Source organism: Aspergillus pseudotamarii, assembly GCF_009193445.1.
Source record: "Aspergillus pseudotamarii strain CBS 117625 unplaced genomic scaffold BDV38scaffold_135, whole genome shotgun sequence".
NCBI lineage: Eukaryota > Fungi > Ascomycota > Eurotiomycetes > Eurotiales > Aspergillaceae > Aspergillus > Aspergillus pseudotamarii.
The window spans coordinates 1-12,725 of record NW_022475149.1 but is presented as its reverse complement, the minus strand read 5'-3'; the positions used below and the strand labels follow the sequence as shown (position 1 = coordinate 12,725).

General features: G+C 44.7%; 4 protein-coding genes across 4 annotated transcripts; 1 reads left to right on the top strand and 3 right to left on the bottom strand.

The window, feature by feature from the left end:
* Positions 1 to 157: 157 nt before the first annotated feature.
* Positions 158 to 2,379, bottom strand: BDV38DRAFT_276371 (sugar porter family MFS transporter; the record flags this gene model as incomplete). Its single annotated transcript, XM_032058203.1, has 5 exons — positions 158 to 333; positions 388 to 925; positions 1,087 to 1,782; positions 1,835 to 1,911; positions 1,995 to 2,379. 5 exons carry the CDS (start codon positions 2,377 to 2,379, stop codon positions 158 to 160), a joined length of 1,872 nt encoding a protein of 623 aa, XP_031906999.1.
* A 3,886-nt stretch (positions 2,380 to 6,265) lies between these two features.
* BDV38DRAFT_289162 (putative necrosis-inducing factor-domain-containing protein) lies at positions 6,266 to 6,748 on the bottom strand (the record flags this gene model as incomplete). Its single annotated transcript, XM_032061191.1, has 1 exon — positions 6,266 to 6,748. The coding sequence occupies one exon, from the start codon at positions 6,746 to 6,748 to the stop codon at positions 6,266 to 6,268; it is 483 nt and encodes a 160-aa protein (XP_031906998.1).
* A 1,947-nt stretch (positions 6,749 to 8,695) lies between these two features.
* BDV38DRAFT_290931 (tubby C-terminal-like domain-containing protein) lies at positions 8,696 to 9,625 on the top strand (the record flags this gene model as incomplete). Its single annotated transcript, XM_032061602.1, has 2 exons — positions 8,696 to 9,519; positions 9,575 to 9,625. Exons 1-2 carry the CDS (start codon positions 8,881 to 8,883, stop codon positions 9,623 to 9,625), a joined length of 690 nt encoding a protein of 229 aa, XP_031906997.1. The 5' UTR covers positions 8,696 to 8,880.
* Positions 9,626 to 9,727: 102 nt separating this feature from the next.
* BDV38DRAFT_290926 (uncharacterized protein) lies at positions 9,728 to 11,279 on the bottom strand (the record flags this gene model as incomplete). Its single annotated transcript, XM_032061601.1, has 2 exons — positions 10,399 to 11,279; positions 9,728 to 10,320 (listed from the first exon to the last, which is right to left on the bottom strand). The coding sequence occupies exons 1-2, from the start codon at positions 11,108 to 11,110 to the stop codon at positions 9,728 to 9,730; spliced, it is 1,305 nt and encodes a 434-aa protein (XP_031906996.1). The 5' UTR covers positions 11,111 to 11,279.
* Positions 11,280 to 12,725: the final 1,446 nt, after the last annotated feature.

The following is a 12,725-nucleotide window of genomic DNA, read 5'->3' as shown; positions in this document are numbered from 1 at the left end:
TCTTAAGTAGAAGAAACAAACCTATAGACTTGAAGCAAGAACTGCCACCGCGCGTATTAGTTTCACCAACAGCTCCACAAGTTCACTGCCTGCAAGCGGTACCATAAGCCGAGAGTCATGGACGCACGTGTCTAAAGTATCTCGCTCGATCGAGGCTTTACTTCTCTCCTGCCTCTGCAAGACGCTCCGCTCCTTCGTAAAGCTTAGGCAAGGGCTCGAGCTTTTGCCGCAGAACCCAGACCCGGAAATGCCAGGCCGCATTCCTGAGTTGGTACATCGCATGCTTCCGAGTCGGGACTGAGAACACCTGATCCAATTCCTCCAGGGTGAGAGCTATCATATATCAGTAATTGGTCAGTGCCCCAGGTGTCACTAAGGATCACTTACATTTCGTCTCCGGAACGAATAGCAAGACAAGTACCCATCCAACCAAACACCACGCAGCGTACCAGCCGAAGGCCCCTTGCGGCTGGAAGGCGCGCAGGAGTGATGGCCAGGTGAATGACAGGATGAAGTTGAAACACCATGTGGTGGCGGTAGCCCAGGACATGCCGACTTCCCGCACATGCAGTGGGAAGGCTTCAGCGGAGTATGTGAAGGGCACAGGTCCTTCACCAGGTGAGTAGAATACTTCGAACAGGTACATGCCTGTTGTCACCATGGCCACGCGTTTCCTGCTGTATTTGATCCCTTCCTCGATCCAAAACGAAAAGCCGGCCCAGAAAAGACAGATGGCAAGGAAAGGAAAGGTAAAGAGCAGGAGATTCCGTCGGCCCCATGTGTCGATCGTGAAGAATGCCGGCAGCGCAAAAACCCAGTTCAGGATACCTGTTCCCATCGACGCTAACAGCGCCTCTTGGATCGAATATCCTGATTCCGTAAAGATTGTAGTTGAATAATAGGCGATTACATTGACACCACAAAACTACGACGATAAAGTCTCTATTAGCCCCTCGTTCCATGCGTCAAAGTCACCGATGAGATCTAGGGTTATCCCCCGGAGTGCCGGAGGTGAGATAGCATCTTGGCCAATCGGCCGTTTTCCAATCATATTTCACCCCGAGCGTTCATTAGGAGACTACTTACCTGCTGCAAAAACATGACAATCCAGGTGGCAAGTGTTGCTCGTGCATTGCGGGGAATGGTGAAAAGCTCCAGAAACATAGTGAAGAAGTTCTTTCCCTTGTTCACCTCTCTTTCGAGCTCAACACCGACGTATGCATAGTACAAGTCGCGTGCTGCTTGAAGGTCCGTCGGGCGAAGGATGCGGAAAGCCTCGTAGGCCTTGTTGATCTTGTTGTGTTCAATCAACCAACGAGGGGATTCAGGGCAGAAGTAGACCTGCGCACAGACGACCAATGGCAAAACCACCGTTGAACCCAACATCAGACGCCACGATAGGTTGTCTGGCAAACCCATGAACGCAACGCCCATGATATTTCCCAGCATGATACCGAAGGCGGTCCACATCTGCCACATCATGACCAGCGCTCCTCGAATCGGAGCGGGCGAACACTCGGCGGCATAAACGGGGACCGTAGACGATTTGGAACCGATGCCGAGACCAAGAACGAATCGAGCGATAAACAGGTTGACCCAGGAGTTACAGACACCTTCCCAGACTGAGGCCACAGCAGCAATGAAACAAGATACCCAGATAGTACCACGCCGTGCCAAGTATCTATTCATAGGCTCCGTGAGCCAACAGCCGATAACTGCACAGGCCAGATAGGGAGCGCCAACAACGAGACCGGTGATATATTCGCTCTTAATGTTGAGTTCCTTCGCATCTGGTCAGCACTGCAGTTCTCGTGCTCGAATTTGTCTATCTCACCTTGAGGTAAATGGCCTGTGCGCCATTGTTGACGGTTTCGTCCATACCTTGAACCGCGGCGGCCAACGAGCACATGGCTAGAATCCAGTTAGCACAGTTCAGGCAATCCAAAAAAAAGTAAAAGAACATGCCGCGCTCAGCGACTATTTCCATTACGTACATGCCATGAAGTAGAGCTGCCAAGGCTGTGACCATTTATGAGTGTGTTCTCGCCGAATGGCCTCCCTCTCATCCTCGCTCAGCTCTGGGATATTGTGGGCATCGTGAGGATTCTGCGAAATCAGAGCTCCTTTACGGAAAAGGTCTTTATGGGCATCCAACCCATACTGAGCACAAAATCTGTCCACATCCTCCATGAGCTGCTGGCGGGGAATGCCTTCCAGAGGGTTCTTGAAGACGGCGCTGAGCTTATTTGGGGGTCGGCCCTCGATGTCGTAAATACTCGAGCGCCTTGGCTTCTCTGAATGTTCGGCTGTCGGAGACACTTCATCCATGCCATCTGTCTTCTTGTGGTGGCCGGCATCCGGCCCACGTTCGTCCTTCATCGTGGGGGTTCAATGAAACTTAGGAGCAAGAACAGAAGAGTAAAGTCTGGATAGCAGATCTATCAGGGGCAGAAGGAGCTTTCAGGTGATTGTAGATATCGGAAGACAGTAATCCTAATTTTCTGGCCAACTAGTGGCTTCCTAGTAGCTAGCATAGCTTGACCGAAATAGCTATGATACCACGCAAGAACATGGTATCCGCCGTGAGGTGCGGGGCTGCGTGTCCGGCTTTATAGGACATACTGGGTAACAGCCTCAGCGAATGGCTTCAGACGGCCAATCATATCATGGCCAATCACATGGGAGCAGGTTATCTCTAAATCTTCTCAGAAGTCAGACGCGGCCCATGCCGCTACCCGGTAATGGAGAATGTGTGTACGGGAGTTTTAGTCCACGAACCATGTTTTTCAACGGTTTCAGAGTAAGAAACTCAGGCTCCATCCAACATAGCCATGCGGATTATACTAGGCAATAGTGTTGCAAGCCAACGGCAGGAATGATTGTTCTCTGATGGCATCTCCCCAACGCTATGACTCTCCAGTCAGAGTCAAATAAGTAATCAGCTACACATGGCGTTGGGCTGTCCCAAGCATCGCCGAATCAAATGAGACCAGACCGAGGCATATGTACAGTATGTAGTATTGGAAAAAGTCTCGATTGTCATCATACCCTCACAAGTCATGGCATGGTTACACTGTCACCCTGCCTCGACGTATCTAATGCCTCCTTTGATGGAGATATGCCCCGATCAGACGAGTGACCCCACACATGCCATCTCCCCAACGCGGAACCCCGTGGGGGAGGGCAGTCAGAGACAGAAAAGTGGAGAGGACATGCGTGGTGGGGTCACGGAAGACACCATGAGTCGGACCATGGAAGAGTCCAACTCGAAATTAACTGTCTGACTGACATTGGCTGTTCCGATCTTCCAGACTAGTCATGAACTAAGCAACACGAAGCCTTTGGGGGGCCTGAGGCCAAGGCGGATGTGCGGGGTGGCGCCCAATCACGTGTGGGGTGAGCCCTACCTCTTGCGTCATTGTGCTTGGGGTTTGGAACTACTCACTCGATGGATTGGCTCCCGTGGGCTTCCATGGGGGTAAGCCTCGATTTCTACGTCTCCGCCACCCTGATTAAAATGAATTGTGACGTTCATATGATTATCGCAGCGCCATTGGTCTGTTGGCCCCAATCACCCAAGATTGTGGATATTGCCCGGTGGGTAGGATTTCTAGCAGATATTAGCCTCTATTCGCTAGTATATTAGTATCAGTAACAAATCCAATACGAGGGTTCATGGCAGCCTCTCACGCACGACGAAAGCTCCACCTTCTACACCAAATTAACCTACGTGCCAATGGTGCTATGTGGCGATTATCCATCCCTTATGTTGTCACGAGTGTATGTATCATTCCTCAAATGGCGATGAAACATGGGGGAGAGAATCACTCTTAATATATACATGTGGGGGTAGTCCAAGCTAACTGGCCAGCATACAGGAAGGAGAAAGGCGGAATATAAGGTCCCAAGCTCTTTCGCAGTCGCCAAGAATTCATTACTACTAGTAGCATTTATATACCTGAACAGTCAGTCCGCTTTGGAAACGATTCTTTTGCTAAATCGTTGTATCGCGAAAAAGCAGCTGGCACCAAAATCTATGGGTGGCCGGTATAGCTACTCGAAGTATAAAAGCCTATGTCACAGTTGCACAGCTCTATGAAAGAGCACTCGCAGATAACAACCTGGAAGGGGTTGTCGCGAAGAAAAGAGACTTGCCCATCAATTCTTTCGTCGTCATCCTACATAGTAGACGAAGTCCGAACACTTTCTCCTGTTACTCAATGAATCATTGTGTTGTCAATAACCTTCCTTTATTCGTGTACGACATTCGCAGAGCCTCGGTGCGAGCTTTTGTAGATTAATTTGCATTTGAATGGAATGTTCCAAGAAAAGGAAAAGGAGAACAAAAGAAGCTATATACTCTACTAGTAGCACCGGAGAGAGCACATCTACTAAGACTCGGAATGGAGTTATACGAACCCTTGAGAATGTTAGGCAATTTCACGCTCACTACTAGTAAATACGTTTAATTGTTGAGAAACGTGATTGATAATACCTGCCAGCTAATATTATATGGCAACACAAGGTCAAGAATCTATCGAATTGCGGGTGAACGTGTTTTTATATCAATGTAGTTGGTACTCTTGGATATCAGATACTCTTAGAATACAAACTGAAGCTGTGGGAAGAGAGAAAGTGACGGTTATTGCGAAGGTGAATGGGGTATGAGGGTACAAACAAGAGTACGGATTATGTCAAAAGGGGACGCATGAATACCCAACCATGTTTTTAAAACTCTCCAACATCCGCGCAAAGGTAAGATTGAGCGATCAAATAGCCTTCAGGGGGGCTCGACTTGGGTCTATGAAAAATAACACTTAAAGACCTTACTATAACCGTGTAATGTATACCACAAGCTCTCAGCACATGCCTTATTGCACAAACACCCCGGGTAACTAGCATCTCCTAATCCTTATCATAAGACTAATGCAGGTGAAATTGGAGTCTGGTCATAATAAAATCATTGTATGTTAAAGCGAAGCGTGGATGAGCACCGCACCCTGTGATCGGAAGGGAACCCAATCGGTGAAAGGGAGAGGATCGATAACCGACAACGAAGCCTTTGCCCGGAGCTGAATTTTCTGCGCCATAGGTACCACTAGACCTCCCTCTAGTAGATCAATCTGCCTGGAAAGAGATATAGCTATGTCTCTCACCTGTGGGAATATCAAGGAATATGGGCCACAGTAGTCCGTACGCCGCGACCATCGTCGGCTCCACAAGCTTGCTACAGCATATTTTATTCAACGGGGCTAGAAAGGGCTGACGTAGAGGATAATGGATGTGAGAGAGCTATGGACCTAGCACATGCTGAAAGCTGGACTTTCAGTGTCCAAAGGAATGGTGTCTGTTAGAAGTAAATTACTCGTCCAAGAGATAACATGCAAGAGAGACACCGATACTAAGGCATAGATATTAGTGACCACGGTTGTATTTCCTTAATAATATACATGAGATTCTCATAAGCAGCCAAAAATACCATTGCATAATGAGGTTTGGTTGGTACTAAATGGATATTTGGAGTTATATGCGCTGTCACGTCTGAATCGTGTGCTGGACGTAACTGGTACAAAAATCAGACGTCTGTTCGTTCTAGCTATTTTATGCGGACATACTCCGTACGCAATGTTCAATCATTCCACGAACCACGGGACAACATAGTTGCCCATCTTCAGGCAACGTTGGTTCAGAATTGCTGGGCTTGCACACAGTCAACGATGAATCCCATCTATTTGCCTGAACAGACACGGAAGGTCGACTCCGTAACCGACTTACAAGTTTTATAGACTAGAAGAAGGCAATTTTTGACAATCATGCATGTCAAAGGATTTCTCTTATCTGGCACTCACTCTTCCGCTAAAAGCCATGAATCAATTCGGTAATAAACCGTTCACTTCAAGGCATTGGTATCTAGTTCTATAGTGAACGGTTCTTGTGCACTTACCTTGTTTTAGTAAAGACAGCCTTTCTAAGGTGCTTAAGTCTTGGGCCATAGCATTAGTCCGTGGGGTGCCTAGAACTAAAATCTCAAGGATGGTAATAAATTCACGGCATAGGATTTATCGAAATTCACCGGAGTCTACCAGGGATTCTGCGAAGTAGTTAAATAGGACCTGAAATTTCTCTGGGCTCCATCACTAATGCCTTCATCCCCCACCCAGAGCCCGCTCACTTCAACTTCACCTAATATACCATGTTGTGTACCAAAGGTACAGTTTTATGAGGAGTGATCTGAGAGATATGTACAATTGGCACAGGGTATACATTAGCTAGTGTGATACAAACCCCAAGTAACAGTCACACCACCCATAAGTCCCGTGAGAGACTGGCAACCCATAGAGCCCTTAGACCCAACCTTGCCATTCCAGTTATAACGCGAGATAGAGTCGTTGATGAGGTCGATGATATCCGAGTTGCCGACATAGAACCCGTTTATCGACTTGTCGCCCGTGACACCAAATGCACAGGTGCCATACTGCACGAGCTGGTGCTGTCCACCAAAGTCCTCAACTTCCCAGGTACCACCGCCGGCAATGTTTCTTGTAATCTGCTGGCAGTCGCTCACAAGGGGGGAAGCATCCGAGGTCTGATTTTCGAAAGTAGAATCTCCGCAGTCATCGATCATGGCGTTCGAAGTGCTTTGCACAAAGATAACGCCGGGGGAATTGGCATTTAGAGACTGGGTCGTGGGTGCAGCCTGCGCGAGGGCGAGGAGGGTAGCAAAGACAGCAGCAATCTGAAGATGCATCTTGAGAGAACCTTTGAGGGATAAGAGGAGTTTTGGAAAGTTGTTTTTTCTCGGTCTGATCTTCTGAAAGTATAAGATACTTCTTGATGGTTGTTGTCCATGTTAGACGAAGGAAAGCTGATGCTTTATATACATACGGTCTAAGAGTCATGTCACTATATTGTTACTGTCATGAGACCCTTTGATCACTTCTACCTAGCTCTATAGTGGGATATAATACAGGGATCCTCTTCCAAATGTGCAGGTTGTGTGGTCATCTTCGTGATAGTGCTTACTGCCTGTCTCTCTAATAAGATAACAGGGAATTATGCGAGCAATTCTACATTAATCTACGGATATGTCTGGTGATTGCGACTTCTGAAGCTAGACAGGGGGGCATTAATGCGATTGAATGGTTTCTCATCATGGCGGATAAGCTGGATAGAACAAAAGGAGTACCGTCAACAACAATGAAGCCATAACATTGAACGCCTTCACTGCACAGCATTCTCTTCTCACCGGTAGACTGGAGTTCTGTATCTAGTGAGGCATAGATAACTGCGAAAGTAGCTGTACTACTCCTACTACATATACAACCCTATCTTTAAGGAAAAACTCTGCGAAGCTAGAAGTGTGGGCCCAATAGAGTGCCCTCTATCCTACACTAGACCACTCTAAGAGACGTATGGATACAGAACTATGAACGAACTTATGAATTCTATCTTATCTCTGCCGCAACTTGCGATAGTTCTACGTCATATTATCTCTTGTTTGGAATACTAGGGTAGTGTAGCTGAAGATTTAGATAGGCTTGATGAGCATATAGCAGTTGTGCCTGTAGAGCTCTACATTTGCTCAGTATATTGTAGTGATACTGGGCTTTGTGGTGGAAACCTCATTCTAAATTACCAAGCCGGAGATAACTAGAGTCTTGAAGTGGTAGTTTATAACTAAGTCAGTTCCTAACGCAAAGGTTTCTCCATACATAGTTAGACCAAAAGACTAGATTCTAACAGCGACATGGGTCGTTACTGCTTCAAGGGTTCCTAGGCCTAATAAAAGCTATGGGTGCCAACAAAAGATTACGATACTTAATAGAAAAAGTATTTTAGCAATGAGTCATTCCAGGGTATGAAAGCTCTGTTGATGGCGATAAGAACTCAGATCACTATAGCACTCTACCAACTATTGATCATATAAATGCATGCGTGGAGTCGTTCTCGGTTGTGTTTGGTTGTGCTTGATTACAATTGCTTAGCATTTATACCAACTGGCTAAATATTGTATATACCACTAACAGCCACAAAAGCCCAATAGCACTGAGCCTAGTGTTGAATATTGTCTGATTTGTCTCGAATAACTCTTTTCAATCGATGCTACGTTATAATTGAAACTACTCCCGAGTAGGCATCTGCTAATGCCCATCATGCAGTCTCTATAAACTAGTTCTAAGTGGGTCACACCTTCTATATTACTCTCTTGGCAAGGCTTGATCCTGATAGGTAGCGATGGCCTAATATGACCCACTACGTGTTCGCTTTGACCTTTGCCTTAGTGTCAGGAGCCGCTGCGCCTCACCAGATCCTTTCCAGGGTCTCAGACTCCCAGCCTATATGTCACATATCCTACAGTGTATCTTTTTCATGCACCCTGGGGACAGTTGAACTGTTAGCCTGTTCCCCCCAATAGTCAAACATATAGGATAGTAAATAGTGTTATTATATTCGTAGATTGGTATACAGACCTACTTTCGTTTTACAGGACTAATAATAACATCAGTGTATCTACATTGAAGAGCTTTGGGGGGAGCTTCCTACATCATGTCTTAGGACTCCACGCTATAGTAGAATAAGGGACTAATCAATTTTCAAAGACATGTATAATAGACCACTTAATTCACGCAAACTAGAACAAAATAAGTGTGGTGTCCGAGCAACGACGCGGACCTACTACCAAACATTCCCATCACTTGCAAGGGTCCATTTTAGCTCCAATGCCATAATCAGAGCAGGGAAATAAGGACTCATATCACGTCGTCGATTTCTTCAGGCTCTTTGTTTTCATAGCGTTGGATAATTACGTATCTTTTGCGTTTCATAAATTTGCCCTCAGGAATACCCCGCCACCGAGGCCTATTTCAACATCTCGCTACAATGTCTGGAGCATACATACAAGCACGCATGGACCATGCGATTTCCTCCCAGCCTCGCAAGGTCCTGAAAGCGCCCGATCGCCCGATCGCAATCCGAGGAAACTACATTGCCGACTCGAGGACACTCCTGACTCTCAGACCACAGGGGGGCGCCCAGTCTGTGGCTGCTTACAAAGTCCAGGACGAAAACGGGGCTACTCAGTTTACTGCCAGTGGTCGGAAATACAATAGTCGCTCATGCAGAGAATTTCGTGATGCTTCAGGCCTACCCTTGTTCGAGCTTCACCGGAAGATATCATTTAGAAATGCTTGGTCTATCACACTGCCAGGGAGTCCAACTGCTGATAGCATAGCCACTGGTGCACCGCGACTGGCCCCGTTTGGAAACTTTATATTCACGTTCACCAATGTAGTTACCACCGATATGAAAGAGTCAGGGGATGATAGACTGGTGACACTGGAGGTTGAGAGGCATGGGCGCGTATTAGAGTCCTTTGACATTGTGGATGGAGACAGGAAGGTCGCTGAAGTGCGCGAGAGCGTACAGCACAACCAGAAACTTGCCTTGACGCCAAGTACACGTCGCAATTATCGACCTGTTCTTGATATTGTCGTTACTCCAGGTGTGGACTTATCATTGGTAAGACCTGTTCAATAACCCCGCCCTATTGTTCGACTCTACTGACCCATACAAGGTTACTGTCTTGGCGATCATCATTGCGGATAGTGTATTCGGTTCTGAGTAGACTTATGCTACGGAGAGATAGGTTTAAGAAACACTTTCTGACATTTAAACATGGTTGAACCTATCTACAGAAGATATTGTTATGTTCTAATTATCTATCAACTCACGATCCTCCCCATCTTATCTGTTGTTCATGTTCCTTGCGTAGAGCGTGTACATCGTTTTTCTCAAACCCGAAATTCCACAATTTTTCAGGGATAGTACGGAGGCCCTTGTGCGGGACAGGGCTATTGGTTTTGGAGCTTTTGCTACCGATGTGCTGCAACACACTGGGTATCAATGCCCAGCGTATCTCTCCGTTCTGGTTTGCATAATCTTCCGTGAGCATGTCGACATAGCCGATTCCTTTTGACTCATACCAGGATACCAGGTCCATGATACGGCCTTGTGGAAATACGAACCCCTGCGAGCAGCAACCGAATTTAGGCATCTCGTGGACCCCTTCAGGGATGGGTAGCATTGTGACTCGTCCGGCCGCAAAGAAGAGGATGATCAGGAGAGGTGTACAAATGAAGGAAACCACAAACACTGTTTCTCTCGGTAGAAATGGCTTCGAAGAGGGTCGATAGCGGCGAAAGCACAAGGTTGTGAGTAAGATGGTAGATGCTGAGAGTAGAGAATAGAATAAATAGATAGACCATTCCTCCGAATTCCAGCCCAGGAAGTTCTCGGTGTGGAAAAGCCGAAGATAAAGCCCTTTTAAAGAACAACGTATATCAGTCTTGATACCCAAAAAGTGTGTAAGCGGCAGAGTGATCTTGGTTCAGAACTTACATTTCGATCCTTTCTTCTCCACTGTTTGCCACTCGACGGCACGCAAGGCCTGTTTTGTTCTATGATACCAGCCATCAAGAGCGATAATATCATCTTCAAGCATGACAGTATAAGGAGCACCAACAGCGGTACATGCTTTCAAAAGATAAGTATAGTCCAATAAACCCTTCTCAAGAGCTAAAGCTTTGGCCTCGGCTGTTTCAAGACTTCGGATATGGTCGACGTCAATGTCTTTCTCGTCATAGAGTAGAACCTTATCAGCCAGTCCATGCAGCCATGGCTCCGAATAGGCCGGGTGCTGTACAGGATCGGTATGGGCAATGAATAGGATGAGAAATAGATCTGCTCTCTCTAATGGAGAAAGGCTCGCCAACAGCGATCCGACTGCGCTTTCAAAATAACTTACACCATCTCGTGCGACAGAGGCAAATCCTACACACATCGTAGGGTTCGGAGATGCCTTAAAGCGGGGAGCTTTCGTCACGTTATTAGCCTCTTCGATCAAAGCCATACCCTGGGCCGCACGCAGACTAGAGTACGAAGGCTCGTAGGCTTCATTTTGTCTGAAGAAGAGTGATGTCGGGTCACGCCAACAAGTCAGACGAGCAAAGTATACAAGAAGGGCATAAGGGATCAAAAAGATTAGAAATACACGGCATGTGTAAGATTCGAGGAAGGAGGATAATCTAGGAAGCCTTAGTGGTATGTGCATATTGTCTGTGAAAAATGAATGAAATAATCAGAAAGATGAAAGAGCAATTTGAGATATTGATCACTTTTGAAAGTATTCTCTTGTAAATCGTTGCCAGTGCTTCTTATCTGCTGATCTATGGTCACCCCTAGCTATACCCAAAACTGTTTAGCTGGAGGGTACGCAGACGAGGCTTTTTCTCTTTCTTCATTTTTCCAATTTTTTCGATGCCATTTTGATTTTAGTGCTAAATCCCCTTTCTTTTTTTTTTCGCTTCCAAGAGTAAAAGACCGGTGTCATACAGTATCCATCAATATAAGTATGATTGGTGAAGTTCGGGATACCCCTGTCAGTTGTTCAAGAAATTAATTAATTCAATCATTAAGACCTAAGAAGCGATCAACAACCCTACTCTACGACGCTACTGCATTCTAGGCTGAGTTGGCTACGCTCCTAACCTCTTATACCTATGACCAGCCTTGAAATGAAACAAGCATTACTTGTCAACCCTAACCCCGCCCATAATATCCACGTTCTAGCTTCGGAACTTTTGGCCTACTTGACCTCGGATGCAACCCAAAGACCAACAGATTAGTATGGGTCAGGCGAGCTTAGACCTCGCAGATTGGCCCAAGAAACAATATCTGGGTGAGACATCACCAATTCATGAAGCCTATTGTTCATTGCGTATTAGAATTGAACGCAAGTTCAACTATTACTTTAAGGGTGGATTCGGCCTACCAGTAGTATAACCTAAACATTGTGATACTAGTTGGGGCTGCTTTTAAACTGCTTAGTCATATACACCTGGCACAGGGCAATTTCTCCGAACAAATCTTATTGTGGCTCAGCTTATTTTCCTATTTTTGCTGGGGCAAAGTCTCTCTGTCGAATGATGTTGTATGTGTCTATCTTGGACCGACTTTATTTCTTAACAAAGAGTATATTTATCTAGAGAGAAATTTATTCTTTATACTACTCTAGATATTAATTATAATATTATAAACTATAAGATATATAAGTATCTATCTACTCTTAAATATATATAAAATTAAAAATAAAAAGTAAAAATTCTATATTTTAATTAATTAATATAGAACTATTCTCTAGTTCTAAACTATTTTTAAAATTATCTATATTTTTTATATTATTATTCTATTTATTTTTAATCAAGAAAGCTATATTTTCTAAATCTATATTATTTAAAATATTTTTAAACTTTTTATAAATTATAAATTAATTGTTACAGACCCTTGTCTAGCATATCTTATCGAAGGTGGGCACATAAGGCAGAATATTATAGAACAAGAAGAACTGAAGCCAACTATAAGATTATCAGAGAATAACTACAGTAAATATTTAATATAATAATAAATAAAAAACCGATATCAGTTTAGTTATATAAAATCTACTCCGGAATTTATTCTAGAGAGAGTATACCAGGAGTATACAGTACTGTATATTATAATTAAATATATTTTACTATTTACTCTTAAAAGAGTTATAGTAGAAGTAGTTAATTATAGAATATATAAAAATATTTATTTATATACTTAATTTAATTCTTTATAATTAATCTATATTATTATTATAGAATTATCTTTAATAATAAGACTAGTCTTAACTTATTTATACT